The sequence below is a fragment of the Mauremys reevesii genome, linkage group 2 (assembly GCF_016161935.1).
Source record: "Mauremys reevesii isolate NIE-2019 linkage group 2, ASM1616193v1, whole genome shotgun sequence".
Lineage (NCBI taxonomy): Eukaryota > Metazoa > Chordata > Testudines > Geoemydidae > Mauremys > Mauremys reevesii.
Genome location: NC_052624.1, coordinates 61935477 through 61961828, shown reverse-complemented (window position 1 = coordinate 61961828; position 26352 = coordinate 61935477). Strand labels below are relative to the sequence as shown.

General features: G+C 41.4%; 1 protein-coding gene across 4 annotated transcripts in view; it reads left to right on the top strand.

Annotated features, from left to right (window-relative positions):
- Positions 1-26352, top strand: part of OSBPL3 (oxysterol binding protein like 3) — a 130367-nt gene that overhangs the window by 84987 nt on the left and 19028 nt on the right. For 3 of the 4 annotated variants that reach the window (XM_039524730.1, XM_039524729.1, XM_039524732.1), the window contains 6 exons: positions 5391-5498; positions 12544-12678; positions 13406-13499; positions 19187-19437; positions 23441-23578; positions 26093-26156. In XM_039524730.1, the coding sequence (XP_039380664.1) occupies positions 5391-5498; positions 12544-12678; positions 13406-13499; positions 19187-19437; positions 23441-23578; positions 26093-26156 (790 nt within the window). The remainder of the gene's footprint in view (positions 1-5390; positions 5499-12543; positions 12679-13405; positions 13500-19186; positions 19438-23440; positions 23579-26092; positions 26157-26352) is intronic. The other variant, XM_039524731.1, reaches the window with a different exon arrangement.

Here is a 26352-nt window from a genome sequence, read left to right as displayed (position 1 = left end):
GGCCTGCTTCTGACAGCTAGATAGGTCACAGCTGTACAAGCTGTCTTTGTCCAGAATTATTTTCTTACTACTTTAAAATCTGTAAGGTGTGGGGGGGAATGCTTAGTTTAGGCTCGCTGCGCAGAGTGAACAGTCAGTTGAGTGTGTAACCTTTTCCCAAAAGGCTAAATATTGATCTTCAGCTGCTTCCTCTTGGATTTCCCTGTGAAACCCTCTCTACCAGCTCCCATCCCCTGCTGTTGCGTAACAGGGCTAAAAAAAGGAACACCGCACCGAAAAGAGTGCTCCGTCTGAAGTTCCACACTCCACAGCTCAGAATCCACTGAGAGACTTGTTCTCAGCCTGTAAAGCCAGAGGAAGTGATGCTACAGCAGTAACCTGATCATCCCATGCAGCAGGGAATGTTCAGGAAGAAGCCAGGTGCTTCCTTTGCAGGCATTTGGAAGGGTGGATGTACACATCAAGAGCGCAACAGTTATGATCCAAGTACCAAAACTCTTCCTGGCTAAGACCTGCTTCCTTCTAAAGAGAGCACCAGCCAAAATCCCCACAGTCCTTACCAAGATGTTTAAAGGGATTTCTGGACAGCATGAGCTAAGTGCTCAGAGTCATAGGCTCTGAAGGTGATCAGATAGATTTAAAGAGAGAGAAATCACTTCTACTTCTTTCTTCCTGGCTCTGGAGAGAGGGAGGCTGAAAGACAAACTCACTCCTACCTTAAATCCTGTAAAAGGCACTCCGCTCGCAAACAAAAGGTACTCTCTTTTGCTGAGAAGGCAATAATCCTGTCCTTCACAAACAAACCAAGAAGAGCAAATAATCAAAGAGAAATCCCTCTCCTTGGGCTGAACGCTACAGGAAGGACGACGTTCTGCAGCAGACCATGAAAATCAGGAAGAGGATATATAGCTACGGTGTCAGTTCTTTTTCTTCCTGTCCCTTGCTTATGTGACACTCTAGACTAGTAATAGCTAGTGCTGTATATCCAGCCAGTTGAAGGGGAAAGATAAATATCTACCTTCTGAATTCAAACTTGTTGATTCTTGGTGGTGTCTGTGCTGTCTTCCCTCCTCCATTTCTTCCCAACCCCCCCCCCCCCAATCATGAATAGATCAGAGAAGGAATTTCTTGGTGGGAAAGGAAGGAGATGAGTAAACAAGGGAGGTTTCTGAAATCCAAGATCAAGGGGAGAAAAAATCTGGTCCAGATCCTGAAAGAAGACTCAGTGATGGTTTCCGTAGCTGGGGCCATGGTGCTCCCATCAGAAGGTGATTTTTCTTTCTAGTAAACATACACACGCAAGAACTGAAAATATGCTTTTTAGGGACTCTGAGGCCTTCATCATCAAATACTGACATCTACTTGCTTTGCAAGAGTGGTGGTGTACTGGTGAAATCATCTAAAAAATACAGACCTCTCATCAACCCAGATGATTTTTTTGCCTTTCTATGGATAATGTCAGTGTCCAAATTTTTTCATAAGACACTAAATATATGCAGCGTTTTTCACCCCCAGGGCTGTGGTCTGCAAAACAGTGGTTAGGGGAGGCTACTGTGGCTGAGACCATGGACATCAGAGACTCACTGAAAAAGCCAATCATTATTCCTGTAAGCTTGCAGATGAAAGGTGGTTTGCCTGGTGGTCATTTCCATAATAGGGTTGTCAGGAATTCAGCTGCACCTGTTCCTGGATGAGATACTGGAAAGAGCCAGCTATCTCCAGGAAACACTGGAGAAAGTGTTGGCAGGGAATATAGAAACATGCAAATGACCCTTGGCTCTTAGAATAATTTGACAAAGGAAATATTTCAAACCTAGTTATAGAAAGCAGTCCTTTGGCTGTATTCCTAGCAGAGATTCCCCCAGAAAATGTTTGGTATCCAATAATGAAAATCCTGGAACAAGAACACCAGAGGCTGATGCGGTCTTTCCCCCTCCTCCTGCTGACTAAAAAATGCTGCACAGTAACTGGAGAATATGACTGAGGTTAAACACAGAATTGAGGGTATTTCTCTTTGTGATCCAGCTGGACAGCCTCAACAATAAACACCTGGGTCTTAGAGATATTGTGGCAAGGATATGTGCTAGACCTCCTCCCAGCTCCCTCTCCATACTTCATTCAGCCCTGACAAACATCAAACTTTCCAAAAGATAGATGGCCTCTACTCCTCTCAGGCCATAGAATCCATCTGATCAGAAGAGTCTCCTGGCACTGCTCCACCTTCTTCATATGGGAATAGACCCAGGAGAGTGATGGTTATACTAAACCCCCAATACCTTTATTAAGTGGATAAAGAAATCCAGATTCAAAATAGGAAACTGCAAGATCAGCAGTAACTGCAGAATCCCAAGGGACTATTACCTTGCTCCAGGGGACCTGGCAGAAGCATTTCCAGTTTTCAGGGAGGTCATTGAGATTCTGTTTCTCATACAGATTAGACCTATACCTGTACAAAACCCCAAAGGCTTCATGAAGCTACTGAGGGGCAGACAGTAATGAATTTTTGCATGGCAGCATCCCGGCACACCTCAGTATGCTGAATTAGTTATGAATATAAAAAACTTGCTTGAGCCCCAGCACCTCTTTCATTACAAATTAAGTACTGGTGGCAGTCATTATTAAGCTGACATTGTCAGGCCCCTGCTCTATCAATTTCAGGATGAACCAAATCTGTTCAAGAATCTAGGGAACCAACAGCCAAAGCCTTAATTGTTCCCTTGGAGTACTGTATCCACACAAACCTGAAGACAGGACACTAAAAGACTATCCAGCCTCAGAATGGAAATAGACACCACAGGAGGCCTCATAATACTTACAGACCAAGAGAGGAAGGGTTAATCAGACTCCAGAATCAGATCATTCAGCTTCCCCAAAAGATCAGTTGTCAGACATCTCTCAAAATGTTGGTATCTGTGATGATGGAAGCTTCTTTTATACACCATTGCAATCATCTCTGTGAATCCAGTTCCCAAAACGATCACAACCATTAAACCAGGTAAGTATCAGCCACCGGGGTTGGGAGGTCTCAGGCAACATCACATATATGCAGAGGCCACCTAGCTATCCATGTCTACATTCACCACACATTATGCAGCTGATATACAGTCTTCCACATTTTGAAAGTGAGTGTGTCCAAGAGGCAGTCCATACATATGCTCCTTAAAATGACTTTATTTTTTGGGTTGCACTAATATATAGAATATATGCTTTTGTTATCTGAGCCTGCTCTATCTTATTACTTAGTTTATTACTCCCCAGACAGGTCAGGGCTAGTGGAAATGCTAAGAACTAGAACTGAATGTTCTTGACTGAAAACTTCCTTTCTGGGGAATGGTGTGTCCACTAGTCACACCCACTTAGATTACACTGTAGACTTCACATTTTATCCGGCATTGATAAACCCATTGAAACCCCTCAAAACCAATTTTATATACACCACCTACCTCGATATAACGCCGTCCTTGGGAGCCAAAAAATCTTACTGTGTTATAGGTGAAACCGTGTTATACTGAACTTGCTTTGATCCACCGGAGTGTGCAGCCCCCCCCCCCAGAGCGCTGCTTTACCGCGTTATATCAGGTGGCGTTATATTGTGGTAGCAGTGTAGTTAGTTATTTAAATGTTCTATGTGCCGTTTAAGGGAAAGTTTTTATTTCCAGTTATTAAGTTTATTAGTGAAGTTGTTTAAAGCTTTTTGTAAGTTCAGCTTCAAAAGCACTCATTTGGGAGCTAACCAGGGCCATGGCCAAAAGGTGTGGTTGCCAGGTATTGAGTTTCAATGGCATCCAGTTTCTGCAGTGAAAGCACACACTCAGAAGTCATGACTAATGAAGGCTCTATTACCAGAAGTGTAAATATCAGGAAGGAAATGTTTCACACTGCCTCTGCAAACCTTTTAATGTTTCCTTCCTAAAATTAATAACTCAACTTGTTTATTCCCTCACCATTTCATACTTGTCAGGGTCTTAGGCACCTGGTATAAGGGTTTTTTGTTTTTGTTTGTTTGTTTGTTTGTTTGAGGCATCCTGACTGAAACAAGTGAACTAGCCTCCCCTTCTGTTTTACTTCAGTAGTTAAAAACTACCAACTCATCTTTAAATGTAAAGAAAACATTCCCATTTGATAGTGTTATCATGCTATATAAGCAGTTTCTTTTCAGATCCCTTTGGATAATAGATCACCTTTGCATTATTATTTATTTATTTGAAGAGATCTGCTTCTGAAATGGAGTATAGAATGGGGCATTCCATTATCACTGTTATGGAGAAATTTGTGTTTTAACTGTTAGTGAAAACTAATTTCAAAAATGAAATACTGTGTGTGTGTGTGTGTGTGTGTGTGTGTATGTATGTGTGTATATATATATATATATATATATATATATATATATATATATATATATATATATTTTCAAAATGTTTGGTAATAAAATAATTGCACTAAACAAAGTCACAGTATCTTTCTCAGTTTGAGGAAGACAGAGCTACTCCCATTCACTTCATCATCCTGTTTGATCTTGCGCAAACTACATGAACAAAACCTAATGTTGTTGAATTTAGGTGTTAAAATATGAAAAGTGCCTTTCCTCACTTTCACTTCTGTTCCCCAGTGTTCCAGCCATGCTGCCAATGGAACTGTCCCTCTGCCATCACTAGAGTTCTTTCTTGGAGAAACGCTTGGGCTCTGGTGCATAAGGGCTGTCCTGTGCTCTGTAACGCTGCTTGCTCCATCCCTGCCCAAGTAGCGTAGTTTTTATAACCCACAGGATGAGATGCAGCAGAAGGAAGCTGATTTGGGGCAGTTTTATAGGAGCAAAGTCAACTGTTTGGCTGCTCTGAGGTTGACTTTTAGGAAAAGTGCCAGTAGTCTGGATGCGCTGTCAGTGATGCAGTGGCAAGTGAAGGGAAGTGTTTTATGTCGGGCTGAAAGGGAAATGTATGTTTCTAATCACACAGCTTTATAGTTCTGGGGAAAATAGTTTGAGTTAACAGTGCGTGATTAGAGAGGATAGGTTGTAGAGGGGGGATAGAGGAAGAGACCTCAAAGGGAAAAATAACCCATAAAATAACATCTAAACTTTTAAAAACCAGCATATAGCCTCTGGTGGCCTAAGATTTCCCATCTCCCCATTCGGTTTCTTTTAATTCTCCTTTCCCCCCCCCCCCCCCCCCAAAAAAAAAAAACACCAAAAAACTCGTGCTTGAGAGAGGAGCGATGTCTGAAGCATTTGTGATCTACTAAATGCAGGATCAAGAACAGGTCATGTATCTAGTGACTTTCTTTTTTCTGCTTCATTCAAAGTTTTCTTCTGCCCCTTTTACACAATGAAGCCACTGTCTACATTAGCTAAGAAAACTTTATAGCCCCATATTTTTTGTTAAATGTTCCAGGCCATAGCACAAAACACAGATCTTAAAGACCGGTTACGCAGAATACATGCCGAGTCTATGCTCCTTGATTCAGCAGCTAATGCAAAATCAAGTCCCGATTTGGTGAAGGTGGGTATGGATTTCCTGTTTCAGTGGTGTCTTTTGCTGCAAACCCTTATACTTAGCCTGTTGCATAGCTGTGTACTGTCCCGTTCCTTTGTTCCCCATACAGTGAGTTGTATTAGCAAAAGGAGCTCCTCTTCCCTCATGTGTGTGGCTCACATGGTGTTGTATTGTGCAGTATTAATTTAGAACAGTTTTCCTAAACACTTCCATTGCTTTTTGGTGGCAGGTCCTTTGTTCTCCTTCTGTTGTTTCCCCCTTGCCTTAGGCATGAGCAAAGTCACCCCATCATTCTATCTGGCATTATTTTCTCTCAAAGCTGTCTGTTTTCCTTGATCAATCTCATGTTCCCTAGTTGCTACTGGTACCTGTATAGCAGCTTTAACACAGAATCCAAATAATTTTAGAAGGGGAAGGGTAACTTTACTGTAAAATACATTAAGTATTGTGCTTTGGATGTATTTTGTTCTATTGAATTTGGTTTGACTCCTTGTTAGTACAGAACATCAGCTGCCAGGGTGTTTCATTAAGGGCTAGTTATATCTTTAAAAAAGTGCTAATAACATGCAAAAATAGGTCATTCTTTAAAAAAACATGAAATATTTGAGCAGTTGTAGCAATTTAGTTTTCCTTGTATGTAGCTAGGATGTCCCCTACATGTCTCAAATGTGACTTATAAATCAAAATGTTACCCCTTGAAGGAAATAGTGTGCGCATGTGTGCATGTTCTGTTTCTGGTGGATTTCCTAAATGTTAAATCAAAGAAATTTCTGTAGTGGTTATATAGTAAATGTTTCATTAGAAGTTGAATGGGAGATTGCATTTTGTTTCATGTCCTCTGTAATGTATGTATTTCCTCTTCTTTTTTTTAAAGACATTTATTTCATCATTCAGTCGGTTCAATTGTCTTGGTATAATGTACTGTTTGAGCTGGATTTTGGTCACACTTGTAGATTTTAAAGTGTAATTGATTGTGCTAGTGGCCTTTGCTTTTTATCCCCCTGAGGATTTGAACAGTGTTTCAAAAATGTATAATAGCTCTTCTGGATAGTCGCTTATCTCAGACCAACTCTTAGTCTTGAAAAGATTTTCTTCTTAATACGTAAAAGGCCTTGCCATGACAATGGGTCGGTGCTGAAGCAATGTATATACCATGCAATAGATGCCTAAATACATAAATAAGAAAAAAAACCAAACAATGTTTCATTCACAAACTATCCATAACTTGGCTCAGGCTTTATCCTAGTTAGCTCAAGGAGCAAGGCACTTACACTGGACCTGTTTCAGTCTAGTGAAATGTGTTCTGGAAGACACTGTTAGAACAGTGAACTCTAGAGCAGTGGGAGTGGTGAGAAAGGGCCACTGTACAAAATTTGGTTTTAAGTGCACTCAAGGATATTATTACTTTGCCATTCTAAGCTTCCTTAGAAGCTTTTCAGGGTAAATCTAATTTATTTGGAGGGTGCTAATTGATATTATCATGCTGAAAAGTATTGAATTTTCACAGCATGGGCAACTTTATTCATCCTAACTATCTTGATGCCAGAAATTGGCAGGATGTCTTACTTAAGCTTCAGTTGCACTCTAGCCATGGTTATACACCTCTACCCTGATATAACACGAATTTGGATACAACATGGTAAAGCAGTGCTTCAGGGGGGCGGGGCTGCACACTCCAGCAGATCAAAGCAAGTTCGATATAACGTGGTTTCACCTATAATGCAGTAACGAGCTACAACGAGTAAGGAAAAAGATCTTGGAGTCATCATGGATAGTTCTCTGAAGATGTCCGTCCACACAGTGTGCAGAGGTGGTCAAAAAAGCAAACAGGATGTTAGGAATCATTAAAAAGGGAATAGAGAATAAGACTGAGAATATATTATTGCCCTTATATAAATCCATGGTACGCCCACATCTCGAATACTGTGTACAGATGTGGTCGTCTCACCTCAAAAAAGATATTCTAGCACTAGAAAAGGTTCAGAAAAGGGCAACTAAAATGATTAGGGGTTTGGAGAGGGTCCCATATGAGGAAAGGTTAAAGAGGCTAGGACTCTTCAGCTTGGTAAAGAGGAGACTAAGGGGGGATATGATAGAGGTATATAAAATTCTTCACGCAGCACACAGTCAACTTGTGGAACTCCTTACCTGAGGAGGTTGTGAAGGCTAGGACTATAACAGTGTTTAAAAGAAAACTGGATAACCACCATGAATTTTTTAAATCCATAAATGGCTACTAGCCAGGACGGGTAAAGAATGGTGTCCCTAGCCTCTATTTGTCAGAGGATGGAGATGGATGGCAGGAGAGTGATCACTTGATCATTGCCTGTTAGGTTCACTTCCTCTAGGGCACCTGGCATTGGCCACTGTCGGTAGACAGATACTGGGCTAGATGGACTTTTGGTCTAACGTGGTACGGCCGAGGACAGTGTTATATCACGGTAGAGGTGTACTCCAGAAATGTGCCACTTATTTTTACTTGGACTGTATGGTGTCACTGGGTTTTGACTCAGTGACAGCTTCTCTATGCTCTCTACACTCTCCAGTATAATCCTGGCACTTTGGTAACAAATTATGACGATAGATCCTGTAGAAATCAAATCAGTGGGGGGGGGGGGACCTAGTTCCTCAAGGTTTAGGGTAAAAGTTTAGTTTGTCCATATAGCAGCTCATGACTTTACTTCATAAGACTCCAAGATGAGCAATAAAGTAAAAAAGAGAAAATAAAACTCCAACATAGTAAATTGTAAGAAACTACCATATTCTCAGATGGGACTAATTAGTTCATATTGTTGCTTTTTAATATTGTTTCCAGTCATATACGCAGTCCCAGGAACAACAGTTATCCTAGTCTTCCTGTAAGACATTGATTATTAGATACCTTCCACCTCCTGACAAAGGAGAAGATTATGAAGCTTTAACTATTGTGAAGTTATACCCTTTTTTTCCTATTTATCCCAATTGTATAAGTAAAATCTGTGCTGTTTTTGGTATGTTAGTTCACTGATATTGTACAGAATTTTCTAGTACAGTAGAATCTTATTGACTGGCATAAGCTCCCGTGGCAACACACCTCAATTAAGCAATCCTCCAAATTCATCAGAACATTATGGATATGTGGCACTAGTGCACTTCACGTTCTTAATGCATTGCTTAAAAAATATAAAGCACTAAAACAGTCTATTAAATGTAAGAGATTTGATTATTAGAACAAAACAGGGAAGCTGCAGAATGAAAACTTCATGCTGTCAGACCCCTGGAAACTATTGCAAATATGTCTGCAGATAACACTGGGCTAGTCGGTGCTTTTTATCCTCAAAAGGAGGATCAGCTCAAAATAAACTAAGTAAGTATGGGGAGTTAATGGAGTATAGTGGTGAAGTTTGGGCAAGCAGTACAGGGTTGGTAGCTGGAAATAGATTTGGCATCATCCAAAGAGGAGTGGAACCACCTCAAAAGAACATGGATTGTGGAGGTGGACAATGAAGATGAGGTGCGGGGAAGGGAAAAAGGGAGAAAGAGAAGTGGTGGTGGACTCCTGAAGTGTAGGTAGCAATCCGAAATAAGAAAATGGTGCATAAAGAAAAAGAAACGAATCCACTGAGTGCAAATGAAAGTGAATACAGAGAAGCAAAGCAAGCTGCCAAGCAGGCAGTGAAGGCCAAAGACTGTGCCCTAGACAGCCTGTAAAATGAGCTTGTAAACTACCTGCAGTTGGCTGGCAAAAGGACTATTGTAGCATTGCAAAAATGAGATTCAGAGGGAAGGAGGATGGTGCTGCAACACCATTTGTAAATGATGACTATGGGAGACTGCTAGTAACACCTGAACAGGCAAAGGAGAGGTGGAAACAATACTGAGTCTTTCTGAAATGAGGCAACCCGCTTTCAGGTGGAGTTGCCCATATGTGAGCCTAACGTGGTGCCTGAGCCTGACATAACGGAGGAAGAGGTGAGAAATGCAGTCCAGAAAATAAAGAACGGTAAAGCAGTGGGATCTGATGAGGTGACTGTGGACCTGGTGAAAATCTTGGGTTAGAGAGAGGCATAAAATAGATGAGCAGAGTGGCTAAAACAGTCTGGGAAGACACGAGATTTCCCCCAAGATTGGTGCAAGTCTATCTTGATCCCAGTACATAAGAAGGGAAGCATCTGTGAATGTGGAAACTATTATGGATTAAAGTTACTGCTGCATGGGATGAAGGTACTGGAGCATATCTTAGATGCTAGGATTAGGAGAGTGGTGGAAGCCATCCTCATACAAGGACAGTTCAGCTTTAGGAAAGGATGAGGAACCACAGATGCCATGTTTGTCATTCCACAAGTGATAGAGAAGGGGCCAGAGTACCAACAGGATCGCTTCTGGGCATCTATAGACCTAGAAAAGGCACCTGATAAAGTGGACAGAACGATGCTCGTACCAGTGCTGAGGAAATATGGAGTTTCTGATAATTTAATAACTATGGTGCATGCATGATGATCCAAACATGTTTTGGAACAAGCTCCTTTTGAAGTGAAAGTTGGACTGCATCGGGGGTTGACCCCTCAGTCTGCTCGTGTTTACCATATTCATGGACTACATCAGCAAAAGCATCCCAGTGGGAAAAGGTGAGAAGCTACTTTATGCAAATGATGCATCAATAAGGGCGTCCTCAAAATAAGACCACGGGGAAATAGTAAACCGCTGGTATGACCAGCTAAGCAGTCATGCTCACTTCCATCCCATGCCTAAGACTGAAGTTACTTGGATCCATAAAGTGCCACAGGGAAACTGGATATAGAGTTTAATGGAGTACCATTAAACCAAACTGGCCAATTCAAGTACTTTGGCGGCTGTGTTACAGGAGATGGCAAGCTTGAACGTGAGATACAGTCCAGACTGGAGAGTGCTGGCTCGTGAATGACAAGCACATGCCACTGAGACTAAAGCCTAATTGTATAGAACAGTGGTGTGCCGTGCAGTGCTACATGATTCAGAAGCATGGGTTGTAAAGAGATGACAGGGTCAATTGCTACAGGTGTTTTGAAATGAGATATTTTCACGCAATAAAGAGTCACACAAAGAGAGAGTGACTTCTATCCTAATGCTTTCATTTCACAAAGTCTGTGATGTGGCTGACAGAATCCAGGGAGCACAACTTTGCTGGTTTGGATACATATTGATGGTGAATGAAGAGGACCCAGCGAAGATAGCATAGCAGGAGAGGGAAGTAGGAAAAGAGACTGAGGAAGCAATGGTTGAATTGCATCAAAGAAGGTGGTAATCATTGGTGTTGAACATTGGTGTTGCCTTGATCAGACGAAGGTGGTAGATACTTACAACACAGCTCGGCCCTGGATGATGGAATAAGGGGAAGATGTGTGCTATTTATCTTGTGCTCAGTCACTAACACTCATTGCACTGGGTGTATTTCCTGACAGTTATGTAAGCGGGGGCAGCCATTTATTAGGCTACCAGTTAGTTAAGTAGGTTCTACTATATTGGATCTTACAATAATCATGGGTATATGCAGAATGAAACTTGAGGGCAGTAACATGCTCAGCGAGCCACTTTGTCCTTCTCCCCAATAGCTGTGGAGGTGCTGAGAACAAGGACACTTGTTCCTACCCACTTCTTTTCCCTCTCTATACCCAGTAAATAGTCTAAAATAATGAGTCTCTTGGTGCTTCTCCTGCCATCGCTAGCCTGCCAATAGCGTCACTGTGCCAAGTACACAAAGACTGTTTAAGACTTGCTGTGGTACAAGACAATCAAATCCCTATTATAATGTATAAATTCTGCTATGAATCCCACAGCAAAGGCTATTTCCTTTAAGTAGCCTTGGTAATATGATATTCTTCATTAACGGGGTGCTGCACATGAAGACTGGGTGTAGTACTACCGCTGCATAAGTGGCCTAGCAGCCGAAAGAGAGCTAGGAAAGAAAGACCTTCAATTAGAATACTTTTTGGCTCCTGTAAATCTTTGTATGCCAATGCACTGAACATTTTGTGTTTAAACAAGGCTTAGGCGGAAATAAATGACTAATTTGCAGAGGCTAGGGGAGAGTCTGTTACATTTAGTGTCACATCCATTACAATCGGCCAGAAGTTTTTGGAGATGATGGCCTAGATCTGCCAGGTGGAGACGCTGACATATGGCTACAACATGTGCAAGCATGGATTGGGCAGCGGTTGTGATAGCAGGCTGCGTGACTGGGTAGGGCTAGTTGCTGGCGCCCCCTGTGGCTGGTTTCTAGTGCACTTGAGAATAAAATAAAATGTTCCCAGAGGTAAAGGTCCTGGGATTTTGGTGATGGAGCTTGGGTTCATGTAATAGGGTGAGACCACCTGGGCCTTGTGGGCTGAGGTCCCCACCTTGCTGCAAAGTCCCTCCTCCTTGTGGTATGGAGGCTGCTAGGACTCAGAGAGCTGCCTCCTGGGCGGGGGGGGGGGAAAGGGGGAAGGTAGGCTGAGGAGAGAGCCACCCCGCATTGTGGGTTATATGGTAAGGAGCCCTGTAACCCCTGCACTGGAACCAATTAAGTGCCTGTTATAGGAGAGTCAGGGTGATGGTTGGCTAGTGCCCCTCCCCGGTGTTAAAGTTTAATAAAAGTTGTGGCCTGCTGCTTAATTCCATGCATATGTCTGTCCCCATTTGCTGTTGTGTCCACATCAATAAACAGGGAGTTTTTGTAGTTGCTTTCCTTTCATGGGGAAGCTATGTACGTACATACATTTAGCTAAACATATCACTTGACTGTTGTAACACTTTAACAGCTGTTCTTGGCGGGGGGGGGGGGAATGCATATGCAAGAGCAGTAACTAATTCTGCAAAATACACATTACTGAGCTTCACTTTGTCATTTGTGTGTCTGATTCTTCTTCTGCACTTCGTAGCTTGTCCCCTCTCTGCAATGCATGCTTCCTACCGTAAACTGTGCAGGGTGCATGCGTTCATCTGTGGCAACATTTAAAGCCCTCTCTCTGAGTCGTGTATCTGTTGGTTTGTACCTGCATGTGCACATTGCTAATTACCATACTTTTCCCTAAAAGCCGTTTATTTTAAACAGGAAAATGCAAGAGAAGGAAGTCGAAGCCTGGTTCACCAGCTCTCCAATGAAAGTAGGCTGTCTGTCACGGACTCGATCTCAGAGTTTTTTGATGCTCAAGAAGTCCTTCTGTCTGCAAGTTCTTCAGAAAACGAGGTCTGAGCACAAATATCGGACTATATCTCTCTGATGTAGCTTATTTCAACATATTTAACCTTTTATCTTTCTGCATGGTAATTGCAAACTTGCTGATCTACCACAAATGAAATATTTTTGGAGGATTTCAAAGTCACATACTTTGAATTGTTTGCTACTCTTAAAAAAAATAAAGTATAAGGGAGGTGGCTGAAGAGGGAAAACAGGCAATGTAGCTTGCACGCCTGATTTTAATATAGAAAGTATAAGGAATGTAGTTTTGCAGCATCTGTCTTGAGTCTCGTCCTACAAGAGCTGCAAGAAATGTTATCAAACGATTGTGCATTTGTACTTTTTTTTTTCTTGCGGCACTTGTAGGTTGACCTATGGCAGATGCTACTTTGCAGCATGCAATTTTAAACTTTTTCTGTTTCATGAAATCAACTTTTTGGAATAAGACCAGATTTCAAGAAAGGCCTCTAAATTTTCAGGATCAAAGAAAACAAGCTTTGCCTTCAATAAAATAATTTAGTAGTGATTTATGAAAACTTTTTAGTGATGGATCTTTGATCTGCACACCTATTTGTATTGTATAGAAGCAACAGGCAAGCCTAACAACACAGAAACAGTGCAAATAATACAGATCTTTCTTCCATTAATTTCGCAAATGATCATAACAGTTGTCAGGAGTAGCATATTACAAACTTATTTATATATATATAAATGTATGTTGTTTCCTTCCCGCCAGGTATCGGATGATGACTCATATGCCAGTGATATAAGTGATAACATCTCTGAGGATAACCTAAGTAACGACATTGAGAATGAAAGGCAAACTTTGGGTAAGATTTGTTTTGTTGTATCCTATTCTGAGAAGAGGCATTTTCTTACCAGAAATCGCTCTGGTATCACAGATTTCAAGAGGTAGACATTGGCTAGTTTTTGCTTTTCTTTTAAGATTTGAACAGTTTTTGGAGTAGTGTAGTTTGGGTACTCTCTGTGCAGTCAACTGTGCCCTGATCATTTTAAGGTCTGAGGATTGCTGTGTATCAGCACAGACACTTGTCTGCTGTCTGTGTCACCTCCCCACAGAGACCTGCAGCTGCTCCCACGCTTCTTTCCATGACCTTGGGACCCTATGAAGTAGCTAACCCCAGAAGAGCTATCTCTTTTTCACTGAAAGGCAGATATTTTCTCATCACTCTGGATCTTCAGTACGAACTTGTCCCCTTACATATCATTCAAATCCAAAGAATAGTTATGGTTAACAAAATGCAGCTTTTGTTATGTGAGAATAACTCTACACTGATCGGCCTGGTGTGTGACCATAATACTTTCCTCTTGTTGGTTTTGTCTACACTAGCACATACGTCGGCAAAACCTTTGTCGGAAAGTGGTGTGAAAAAACACAACCCTAACTGACGTGACTCTCTCACACACACACACTCACACGCACTCACACACACACGCACAGTGTGAACAGCACTATGTCATCGGGAAAGCATCTCCCGCCAACATAGCTACCGCTGCTCATTGGGGGTGGTTTAATTAGGCCAGTGGGAGAGCTTTCTACTCCCAGCATAGAGTGGCTACACAGGAGACCTTACAGCAACACAGCTGCAGGAGTACAGATGTACCGCTCTAAGGTCTGTAGTGTAGACGTAGCCTTTGTGTTTTCTCCTGATTGCAGTGGTAATGATTGTGTTTAGGGCAGTCGATTTAATCACAGTTAACTCACGTGATTAACTCAAAAAAAATTAAGCTCAGTTTTAATTGCACTGTTAACCAATAGAATACAATTGAAATTTATTAAACATTTTGGATGTTTCTCTGTTTTCACATATATTGTATTCTGTGTTGTAGTTGAAATCAAATTGTATATTTTTATTTGTAAAAATGAGAGTATTTTTCAGTTCACCTCATACAAGTACTGTAGTGCATTTTTTGTCCTGAAAGTGCAGTTTACAAATGTAGATTTTTTTTTTTGTTTTGAGTGCAGTTATGTAAAATTTTCTTGTTCAGTCCTACTACTTCTTGTTCAGCCAATCGCTAAGAGAAACAAGTTTGTTTGCATTTTTAGGAGATAATGCTGCCCTCTTCTTATTTACAGTGAGAACAGCCATTTGCATGGCACTTTTATAGCTGGCATTTCAAGGTATTTACGTGTCAGGTATACGAAACATTCGTATGCTCCTTCATGCTTCGGATGCCATTCCAGAGGACATGCTTCTATGCTGATGAGGCTCATTTAAAAAAATGTGTTAATTAAATTTGTGACTGAACTCGTTGGGGGAGAATTGTATGTCACCTGCTCTGTTTTACCTGCATTCTGCCATATATTTCATGTTATAGCAGTCTTGGATGATGACCCAACCAATGTTGTTCATTTTAAGGACACTTTCACTGCAGATTTCACAAACACAAAGAAGGTACCAGTGTGAGATTTCTAAAGATAGCTACAGCACTCAACCCAAGGTTTAAGGACCTGAAGTGCCTTCCAAAATCTGAGAGGGATGAGGTGTGGAGCATGCTTTCAGAAGTCTTCAAAGAGCAACACTCCAATGCAGAAACTACAGAATCTGAAGCACCAAGAAAGAAAATCAACCTTCTGCCGGTTGCATCTGACTCAGATAATGAAAAATGAGCGTAGGTCGGTCCGCACTGCTTTGGATGGTTATCGAGCAGAACCCGTTATCAGCATGGACACATGTCCCCGGGAATAGTGGTTGAAGCATGAACGGACATATGAATCTTTAGCGCATCTGGCATGTAAATATCTTGTGATGCCGGCTACAACAGTGCCATCAGAATGCCTATTCTCACTTTCAGGTAACATTGTAAACAAGAGGCAGGCAGCATTATCTCCTGCAAATGTAAACAAACTTGTTTGTCTGAGCGATTGGCTGAACAAGAAGTAGGACCGAGTGGACTTGCAGGATCTAAAATCTTACATTGTTTTATTTTTGGATTCAGGTTTTTTTGGTACATAATTCTACATTTGTAAGCTCAGCTTTCATGATAGAGATTGCACTACAGCAGGGGTTCTCAAACTGGGGATCGGGACCCTTCAGGGGGTCGTGAGGTTATTACACGGGGGTCACGAACTGTTAGCCTCCACCCCAATCCTGCTTTGCACCCAACATTTATAATGGTGTTAAATTTCTAAGTGTTTTTAATTTATAAGGGGGGGTCGCACTCAGAGGCTTGCTATGTGAAAGGGGTCACCAGTACAAAAGTTTGAGAACCACTGCACTCAGTACTTGTATTAGGTGAATTGAAAAATACTATTTATTTTGGTTTTTTACAGTGCAAATACTTGTGATAAAAAATAAACATAAAATGAGCACTGTACACTTTGTAGTCTGTGTTGTAATTGAAATCAGTATATTTGAAAATGTAGAAAACATCCAAACATGTTGAAATAAATGGTATTCTAACAGTGTGATTAATTGCACGATTAATTGCAATTATTTTTTTAATCATTTGACAGCCCTAATTGTGTTCATTTAAGTAGCTTGCTGATTGCATGGGGGGCCTTGCATTTTTCGTTCAAAATGATGCTTTTTAAAAAAGAGAATGGGAAGAAATGCCTAAAACCAAAATCATATAAATATGCTTTTCTCTTTTCCTGAACCATGGAAAGCTGCACTAAGGGGTTACTATTTGGTTACAAGGGTTAGAGGTTGGAACTATAACTTTTGTGCATGCCGAGTTCCTGGTTCCCTGTTCTCCCTCTGCCACTTCAGCTTAAATCAAGATTGGATGTCTTTCTAGAAGATATGCTTTTAGCTGAACCAGAAGTTATGGGGTTGATACAAGAGACACTTGGTGAAATTCAGTGGCCTATGTTCTGCAGGAGATCAGACTAGCTGATCATAATTGTCCCATCTGGTCTTAAAATCTAGCTCTCAAGACAGCTCAGCATGTCTGTTATCTCCCTCACTGTGTAGCAAAACCATCTGTTACAGCTCTAGAAAACCATCACCAAACTTTAGGAATGTACATTTGAAAAGTTAGACATTGAAAGAAGCTTCCTGAGTATCCCAGGTACTCAACACCCACAACTCTAAATGGAAACCAGCAGCCACTGAAAAATCTGCACTTCTGGAAATAGAACATTGTATGTAGGCACCCAAAGTATAGATGTAAGTGCCCAACTGAAAAAGCTAGCCTTGGTGTCAAGCCTCCATTAGCATGGTTAGACTATACATCTGCTGTTTATCTCAGATTATGTATGCCCTGATGTATTCACAGTTGTCTATATTGCTTTATATAGGCCACATCCTTGACTTCCATGGAGCTACAACAATTTACACCAGCTGAGGATGTAGCCCAAACTGTTTAGTTCAGTTGATTAGTCCTTGCTATGCAATCTGAGGATTTCAAAGGGTGTGACAGCATCCCATTTCAAAGAGCTGTTTTGAACCAGAATACATTTTTAGCACTTTTGTTGCCTATTCAAAGGATATCACCTCCCTGCTGGAGTCTAGGAAAACAGTTTCCCTTTGGGCTGAGTCTTTTTTTTTTTTTATGTTAATTGTCTTCCTCCGCCATGGGAAGCGTCTGAGTCAACCTCTTTCTGAAAGGGAAGTCATACAAGTATGTTAATTGTTTCCTTACCCCAGGTGGGCTCTCAAATTCTGGATGCTTGCAGTTTTTTATGCAAACTAGTATTATGACAGATTGCATGTAGGCAGGAAAATAATATGCAATAAATTTATAATTCACCTATTGTGTGGTGTTTGTCATAGCTACCATGCAGGGATGAGAGTTCAAACTTAGTCCTTCATTCTTGGGTAATCAGCGTCTGGGAGAAATGCAGAGGCAGAGTGTTCTGTGCAGCACTGTGACTTTGTGTGCACTGACAATTTTCTGGAAATTCACTGATGCCCTTAGAACAGTGCTGGCAAAGTTGGCAGCAATAGCTTAGTCCCAGCCAGGTGCCACTTTTCTACAGTGTCATTTTTGGCATGCTCTAAGCAGTTAAACAATGTAATGTAGATGGCCACTATTATTTTTACCACCATCTCACCATTGCAGGCACCAGTGGAGTTTTACTGGTGTTAGTACAAAGTGGGGAAACGTTTTAAAAATGGACTGACTCTATCTTCATGGGCAACACTTCTCTGGCTATTTCAGGCAAAATGTATACAGGCTATGGAGGCAGTGGTATCCATCCCTCTGTGAGTGGGACATGGCCTCGAAGACTCATGTGGGGAAGACAACATGGAAAAGGAGGAAATGATGTACTAAGGCAGCCCCCAAATGTCCCAGGATCAGAGATGGGCACTGTAGAAACACAGACACTGTTCAGGGAGATTGAAAATAAGTTGGCAAGATAGTGGGAGGGGTGAGAGGAGGATATACCTGATGACTTAGACAAATAGGATGAGGGTATAGCTACGTTAAGTAATCTACTCGGGCCAGTTCATTTTGTGACATACCCCTGGGCTAAGGCTTATCCCTGTGGTGGGGCTTTATTTTAAATCTATCTCAAGTTGTTTACTATAAAACTTGGAACTATTTATTGTGTCCAGATTGCTCTGACACCAACACATAGCTCAGCCATTCTCTTGGATGTGTGAGTTATCCTTTTGAATGTCTAGTAAATTCATAGCCCTCCTATGGCCTTCTCCAGCACATAGGTGTGTCGTGAAGCTAAATTCAGTAGTGTTTGTGAGGTATTTGGGTACATGGATGAGCATCATGGAAAAGCCTGCCAACAAATATCTGGTGTTTGCCTACAGCAACAGATTTTTCTTGATACGAGGAGTCCATCAAATCAGCATAAAGAGATGAAGGGGGAGGTAGTTTCACACTTGGGTTCTGTAAAGCACACTTTTGTCTTCTGAAAAGAATGTCAGCTTAATTGAAGATCTGTCAGGAAGGCGTTTTTATGTTACTTAAATGTACATGAATCCGTCTCTTGTAAAACAAGATAGTTCTAATATATGCTCTGTAGAGGTGTAACTTCTAAGAGCCCGTGGATATGTCTACACTGCACTAAAACACCGGTGGCTGGGCTATGGCAAGTGACTCAGACTCACGGGGCTTGGGTTGCGAGGCTATAAAATTGCAGTGTAGACATTCGGGCTCAGGGATTCTCTCTTCTCCTGGTGTCCCATGGCCTGGGTTCCAGCCCAAGCCCAAATGTCTACATTGTAATTGTATAGCCCTGCAGGCCGAGCCCCATGGCCCAAGTCAGCTGACGTGGGCCATCAGCAAGTGTTTTATTGCAGTGTAGACGTACTCTTAGGCTTTTCCAGAGCACCTCAAGGGATTCTTTTCAAGCATTTATGCTTCATGTATATCTCAGTAAAACTTGCTCGGTTTAAAACCTTGTTTTAAATTATCAGTATACAGCAGATATCTTCAAACCACAAGTCAATATTTGAGTCAGATGGGGAGTGAAGCGTTGTCTGAAAGATAAGGAAATTGCTGATGCTTTAATACATCCATAGTGTTTTCAAGAGATGATACTGTAAGAAAACAATGAATTGCTTAATGTGCTCCTGGGATTTCCTTCCAGATTGCATTCCTGAAAGTGGGATGGGAAGCCATTCCAAGCGGAGAACGTGTTTGCCGGCTCCATGTCCTAACACCAGTAACATCAGTCTATGGAATATCCTGAGAAACAATATAGGGAAGGATCTCTCCAAGGTGGCCATGCCTGTTGAGTTAAATGAGCCACTTAACACTCTTCAGCGACTTTGTGAAGAATTGGAATACAGCGAACTACTGGATAAAGCAGCGCGTACCCCGAATTCATTTGAAAGGATGGTAAAAACAAAGAAACAAAAAAAACCTTTCCAATACTGAGCAACATGAGATGTAACTGAAACAGAACACAATGGATTTTCTTAAGCCTAAGAAACCAGAAATTACTTTTTCATTTCTTGTGCTTACAGCTCAGAGGGGCAGGTTTTTAAAAGAAAACATAACTAGCTCCTGTGATCTGTTTGACGTAATTTCCATTTTCGTAACACAGTAGCCATTCTCAGGTATCTGATTCTCCTGCAAATTTAGTTAAGGGAGAAGCTTAGTTCTGGTCTGTGTTGCTGTCTTCTCTCTGAAAGGTTTAAAATGTGTTTTTAGTTTTGTTGTGGAACTAATATGCTTCCCCAATTAACATAAATGGCACAATATCTATTCTGCTTTGGCAATGTCTCTTTCAGTGCACGGGGGACACAGAGACAACCCGTGCCTGCCGATTAGTGGGGGAGGGAGGCAGAGTGAGGGCAGCTGGCTTCTTCCAATTGTATTTTCCACTCCATGCATCCGATGAAGTAGGTTTTAGCCCATGAAAGCTTATGCCCAAATAAACTTCTTAGTCTCTAAGGTGCCACAAGTACTCCTGTTCTTTTTGCTTTTTGCTGATACATGGCTACCACGCTGAAACCTGAGCATACTCAGTCCGTGTGAGCATGCTCAGTACAAGTCAAACAGCAAATCAGGAGGGGGGCCTGTGATCCTGCATGTTCTCCCCCTCTTCCTTCTCCCCTCCCCCCATGCATCACCTCTGTGAGGACACGTGCTGGGTCTTCCAACACAATGTTAACTACAATAGTATTAACAGAATGAGGTACTGTTGTTGTGGTTTTTTTATCAGACTTGTTGTGTAAAGCTTTTTGAGTCTCCATAAAGTATTTGAGAACTCAGACTGGGCAAGAGATGCGTATTTGGTCAAAACACAAATGCCCTTTTGAAATGAAATTTTTGAAGAGCCATTTCTCCTTTACTTATCGGCCAAGACGGGACTTCACATTTCTTCTTTTCCTGGGCTAACCACCTAACTCAGCACTGCTGGGCTGGCTAGGGTGTGCATATGCTGTCTACTATTGGAAAGACAGAACTCTGAATTCAGAACTTGGCAGGTAAGGGAGGGAGAAACGGATTTCAATCGTACCTTGTTTCTAAGTGTAATCTCATATTAATGTTTAAGTCTATAAATATATTCTGATTGGTTTAAAATCCCTTATTAGCATTCTTAATGTTTTGGAACTAATGCTTTGCCGTGTCCCTTGAAGTGAATAAACACTTCAGCTCAATGGCTTTCGTGGTGAAGTGTCACTGTTCTTTTCTGTATCCAAACAATCCTGAACAGAAACTTTTTAAATTCTGTATAATGAAAACTTAATCCCATTTTAAAGATCTTTCCTCATTTCTGCTGTCTCTGCTAGAGGTATACTTGAGTCTGGGTCAAAGTAAATAATGCCTTAAGGTCCATTATCAATAGACATTCTTTTCTCTCTTCTCTTTGCTTGAGAATGTGTATTAAAAGGGAAATAAGTAATTGCCTTTTTAGGAGGAAGTAAAAGCAAGACCATATTTTTTTTTGTCCTCGGGTTTCAGAGAAGTTACATTTGGGAAGAGAGAGAGGGAATTCTCCAGCATGAGAAACCCCAAAGCAGGGTTAATGTTAATGACAGTCCTGAAATCCCACTACCTTGTAGTCCACTTCTGAGTGTTTCGTTTACGGAGTGAGGTACTGAGATTTGAGAGGGAGCATATCTACAGCACATTCTAGGGCGTTCCAAAGGAAAGGAAAAGAGGAGGGAGTTTCATTGGAGGAAGGCAGTGAAGGAAAGGAGAGATGAATCAAGGTCTACAGACTAACCTCCCAAGTTTTCATTCCCCCGACTGTTCAATTTTGCAGAGGTGCTAGTAACTCTCTGGGGGGATTAGTATCTCCAGCTATTGTAAAGGAAACTGGCAAGATAAAGGTTAGCACACAATAGACAAATGGCAGTGCAAACCTGCTACGTCTACACTACCACTTATGTCGGCAAAATTTATGTTGCTATGCAGTGTGAATATTCCACCCCGCGAGTGGCATAAGTGATGATGTGCACTGCATGCACTTCTTCTGCAGACATAGCTACTGCTGCTCATTGGGGGTGGTTTAATTATGTCAACTGGAGAGCTCTCTCCCATTGGCATAGCAGCAAAGCTCGTATAGTCGTTCTGTCAGCTCTCTAGTGTAGACATAGCCTTAGTGACCCCACACAGAAACCTAAACAGACCATTAAACTGTTGCCTTACAGAGCTATGAGCCCTTTCCCCATGTTTTAGGGGTAGGGGACAAAGGATATGGCTTTATGTCTAGGGACCACAATCTAGAGTTAATGTTTTGAGACGCTTTCTAATATAAAATTTGAAATTGATGAGAAGCAGGTTCTCATTTACGGGCTTCTGTTCTTTGGAATGGCATTTTGTTTAAAGAGATTTTTTAGAAGTAACATTTTTATGTACATTTTAAATTGGCGTCATAGTCTGAGTTGTTTTCCAATTTTTTTTTATTGGACCAACTTCTGTTGGTGGAGGGGACAAGCTTTTGAGCTTCACAGAGCTCTTTCTCAGCTCTGGAGAAGATGACAAGGTGAGACAGATTGTTAAGCATTAAGGGGTCACGTGTTTGTAGAAGACTAATTAAAATGAAGTCCTGGCCATAAAATGAGCCATAAAAGCAGTGTCGTTGTTAAGCCCATGATTTTTAATGTCCAGCATAGATATTAATTTAATTTCCCAGGCTTGTCTTTTGAAGATGTCATGTAGGTTTCCTTTTGAAGATGAGGATTGAGAGGTCAGATATATGGTGTACCACATCCAGTGCATCAAATGCTTCAACAACTATGTGGGTGAAACCAGATAATCACTATGCTTTCAAAAGAACTCATACAGCAAAATGATAGAAGGCAAAAACATCCTATCACCCATGGACTAATACTTTTCACAAAGTGATCACTCCATATCTGACCTCTCAATCCTTGAAAGCTTGTCCCTTCCATCAACAGAAGTTGGTCCAGTAAAAGATATTACCTCACCCACATTGGCAACATTGTCGTCGTAGACATAATCAGAGGATGTTTTGAAGGCCAAGACTATAACAGGGTTCAGAAAAGAACTAGATAAATTCGGGGATCCATCAATGGCTATTAGCCAGGATGGGCAGGGATGGTGTCTGTTTGCCAGAAGCTGGGAATGGGCAACAGGGGATGGATCACTTGATGATTACCTGTTCTGTTCATTCCCTCTGGGGCACCTGGCATTGGCCACTGTCGGAAGACAGGATACTTTGTTAGATGGACTTTTGGTCTGACCCCATATGGCCGTTCTTATGTTCTTACACTTACAGCAGCACAGCTGTACTGTTGCAACTGCGTTGCTGTAAGGGCTCCTATGTAGCTGCTCTATGCCAGTGGGAGAAATCTCTCCCACTGGCATAATTAAACCACCTCCAATGAGTGGTGGTAGCTATGTCAGTGGGAGATGCTGACATAGCTACCGGTGCTTTTTTTCACACCCCTGACCAACAGAAGTTTTGCTGACAAAAGTGCTGGTATAGACACAGCCTTTGTGTCTCTCGTATCCTGGGACCAACAGGGCTACAACCCTGCAAACTAACAGCTCTAGTATTTTTTGATCCAGAATTCTCATTCTCTCTCTCTCTTTCTCTCTCCCCATTTTTGGTGTGTGCCTCTGATTTCATTTTTTCCTGCATAGTTGTGAAAGGAGAAATTGAAGTACATTTTAAATCTCTTATGGATTTGGAGCCTTCCTATTTTTAATAAAGGCCTTGAAATGACTCTGCAAGCTGAGTCACACCTCAATGCTCGTGTTAAAGGTTGGCTTGCAATAGGTATACACTACATTTTTCTGCAGTTTGCAAATATGTGTATCTGGCATCTGTATGAGGCTTCTCTTTTGTGCATAAAATCAAAAGATAAAGATATATAATGAAAACTGTTAGTGACCAATTAAGCAAAATCTTGTTTATTCTCAGGTGTACGTGGCTGCTTTTGCAGTATCTGCATATGCATCCAGTTACTACAGGGCTGGGAGTAAGCCATTTAATCCGGTGCTTGGAGAAACCTATGAATGTGTCCGGGAAGATAAGGGCTTCCAATTTTTTTCAGAACAGGTACTGTATATTGTGCCTTTAACTGTCCCACTATTCCCTTAACAGACTGTTTAATTCTGTGTGCATGGCAGCAGTCCTCTGAGGCTCCCCTCAGAATGTGGGCATAAGTCATATATAGCATCTTCAGAAGACATTGTAGAATTATAAACTATAGAGAGCACTTCACTATCTGCTAAAATGTGCCCACCTGTGGGGTGGAACATGGTGGCAGCCATTATAGAAGTGCTGGCGTTACACACCAGTTTATGGCCAGGAAGCAAAGAATAACAGCTTATCTACTTGAAGTAATAGAAGAACTTCCCTAGGAAAAATCCAGCTGCCTATATTGAAAACTGACCTGGACTAGGCCATATACAGCTAGGCAATGAGAGTATTTCTGCAAATAATCTCCAGACAGGAAAATGACTAAAGTATAGGAAGTATAATACCAGGTTGAAAACTGGGCATTATCAAAGGCAGGTGGGGTTATTAAAGCACTAAATTAAAAGGGGAGGAGGGGATTTGGTTACTATGGTATTCACTGAAGTAACAGGTTAAAAACTGTTTCAGCTCATCGAGATGTGATTAAAAAGGCTTGGGGCAAAGTTGTGCATATTGTAGGACTTTGGTCATGGGTAATCCTAAATTACAATCCATTACGAAACAAGTTTTTTTCTTAAACTGTAAAGGCAGAACGTGGAACACTATATCTTAAACGGGCGATAAAAAAAAAGTGCTATGTAATCTTAACCTAGCCCCAGGAAATGAGTCACAGACATTACTGAGATGGAAATATGGGAATGGGTAGGGCAAGTATCAGATTTAAAATTCCATTCGTGTTCCTGGTTCTCCAGTTTTATGGTGATGAAACCCACTGATTTGTGGAAATTGCACTGGCATAAAACCAGCCTAGAGTAATGAAGCGGTGAATCAGGCCCGCTGTTGCAATGTCACAGTAATTTGAGTTAATGTGGAAGGATTTGCCCTGCTACCATGTATAAAGCATAGGGTTGCCCTTGTCCTGGAGCCTCCAGGAATTAAAGATTGTCATGTGATGAAACCTCCAGGAATACATCCAACCAAAATTGGCAACCCTAATAAAGCAAGTAATAAAAACACTAACTGCTTGTTCTAACTTGGTAGGAATCTAAGAACCATCATGAAGGCTTTATCTGACAGAAACACTCCGCTATGTGCAGTATGTTAAATATAAATGAAAGGTAATACAGTGAATTTACTGGCAAGAGAGTGAGGGAGCAGTTGGCAGGTACAGAGAAGTACAGGAAGAACAAAACATGCAGCAAGCAGGGCAGCCAACTTCTTGTCCGATCTATTTAGATTGAAAGTTCTTTGGGGCAGGGATTGTTGCTTACCATGTGTCTGCCAGCACCTGGTTGTGGCCTCTAGGTGTTACTATAATACAGATAATAAATGAGGATAATTCTGCTCTGTAACCAGTGTAAATATTTAAGCCCATAGAGGGGCTAAAAACTAGGGGGAATGCAGTGCCATCTGAGAAGGAGACTATCACCCAGTGTGGGTTAGGACAGTGCTAAAGGTTAGCTGTATATGAGACTCACCACAATAGGGTATTCAGTAAGGACCTGAATGCCTTTATAGAAAAAACAGAGAAGGATTTAATAAGGAATAAGAGAAATTATAACAGTGGAGAAAATAAATTGCATTATTTACATGTCCAGCTAAAACAGAAATGCGACTCCAAGTAGCATGCATTTACTCTTGACAGAAAATACATGTCTTTGTCTTATTCCTGTTACTTGTCTGGCATTGAATGTCTGTGTCATTTAGCACAGTTCCTACTCACATCTACTGAGAAATGAGTGTGATGGCTGCTGCTTCTAATCTGTGTGGTTGCTTTACCACACTCCTCTCTTTCATGCTCTGCTACGTCACTTCCCCACCACCACCCAACCCCGGCTGTGTTATTTGGCGGTTGCCCTAATACAGGTCTACGCAACTGCACAAGCCCAATACTGAGGAAATGCTGTGGTTGAGGTTTTATGCTAGGAAGAACAAGTGCAGAAGGCTGTTTATTATAGCAGTTATTGTTAGGAGATGGGGTTATGTGGTCTAATTTTTCCGGAGGTCCTGAGCAGCACCAGTTTCCGTGGAAGTTAAGGGGATTTTTGGGTATCTGCACCTTTGAAAATGAGGCCAACTTTCCCCTTACTCTGCTTACACCAGAGGTGAACTTGATCCTTTGTTTCCGCACATCTGTTTGTGGCTACTGGTAATACATTCTTGGGTCCTCAGGCCATATGTATTTACCACATTAGTGACCCTGTGCAACATATGCAGTTAATAGTTCATTCAACCCACAAATGTCACAGGTCTTTTCTTTTTAATATTTGCTTGAGATCCCTCTTCTCACAACCCTTTGTAATCATCAGTGCTTATTGGTTAATTTTACTAGCTCCCCTAGAGGACAAAATTATGAAAGGGAAATGAGGCATTTAAGCAGATTCAAATGAACTTGTAAATGTTAATGCATTTTTTTCCCCTTCTTCCAATTAGGTCAGTCATCACCCACCAATATCTGCATGTCATGCTGAATCTGTGAATTTTGCTTTTTGGCAAGGTAATTCTTTAGTTTTTAATTTACTGCTGTCATTTTCATAGTAGCTTCATTTATGTCTAACATTAGACATCCAGAAGATCAAGAAAGACAGGCTTCCCCGGCTGTTAAGTAATATTAGAACTGCTCTAGGCAATTTCAGCCCCTAGACTGTGACAAGCTTTTTATAGCGTTTGTGTAATCATTCCTGAGCAATAAC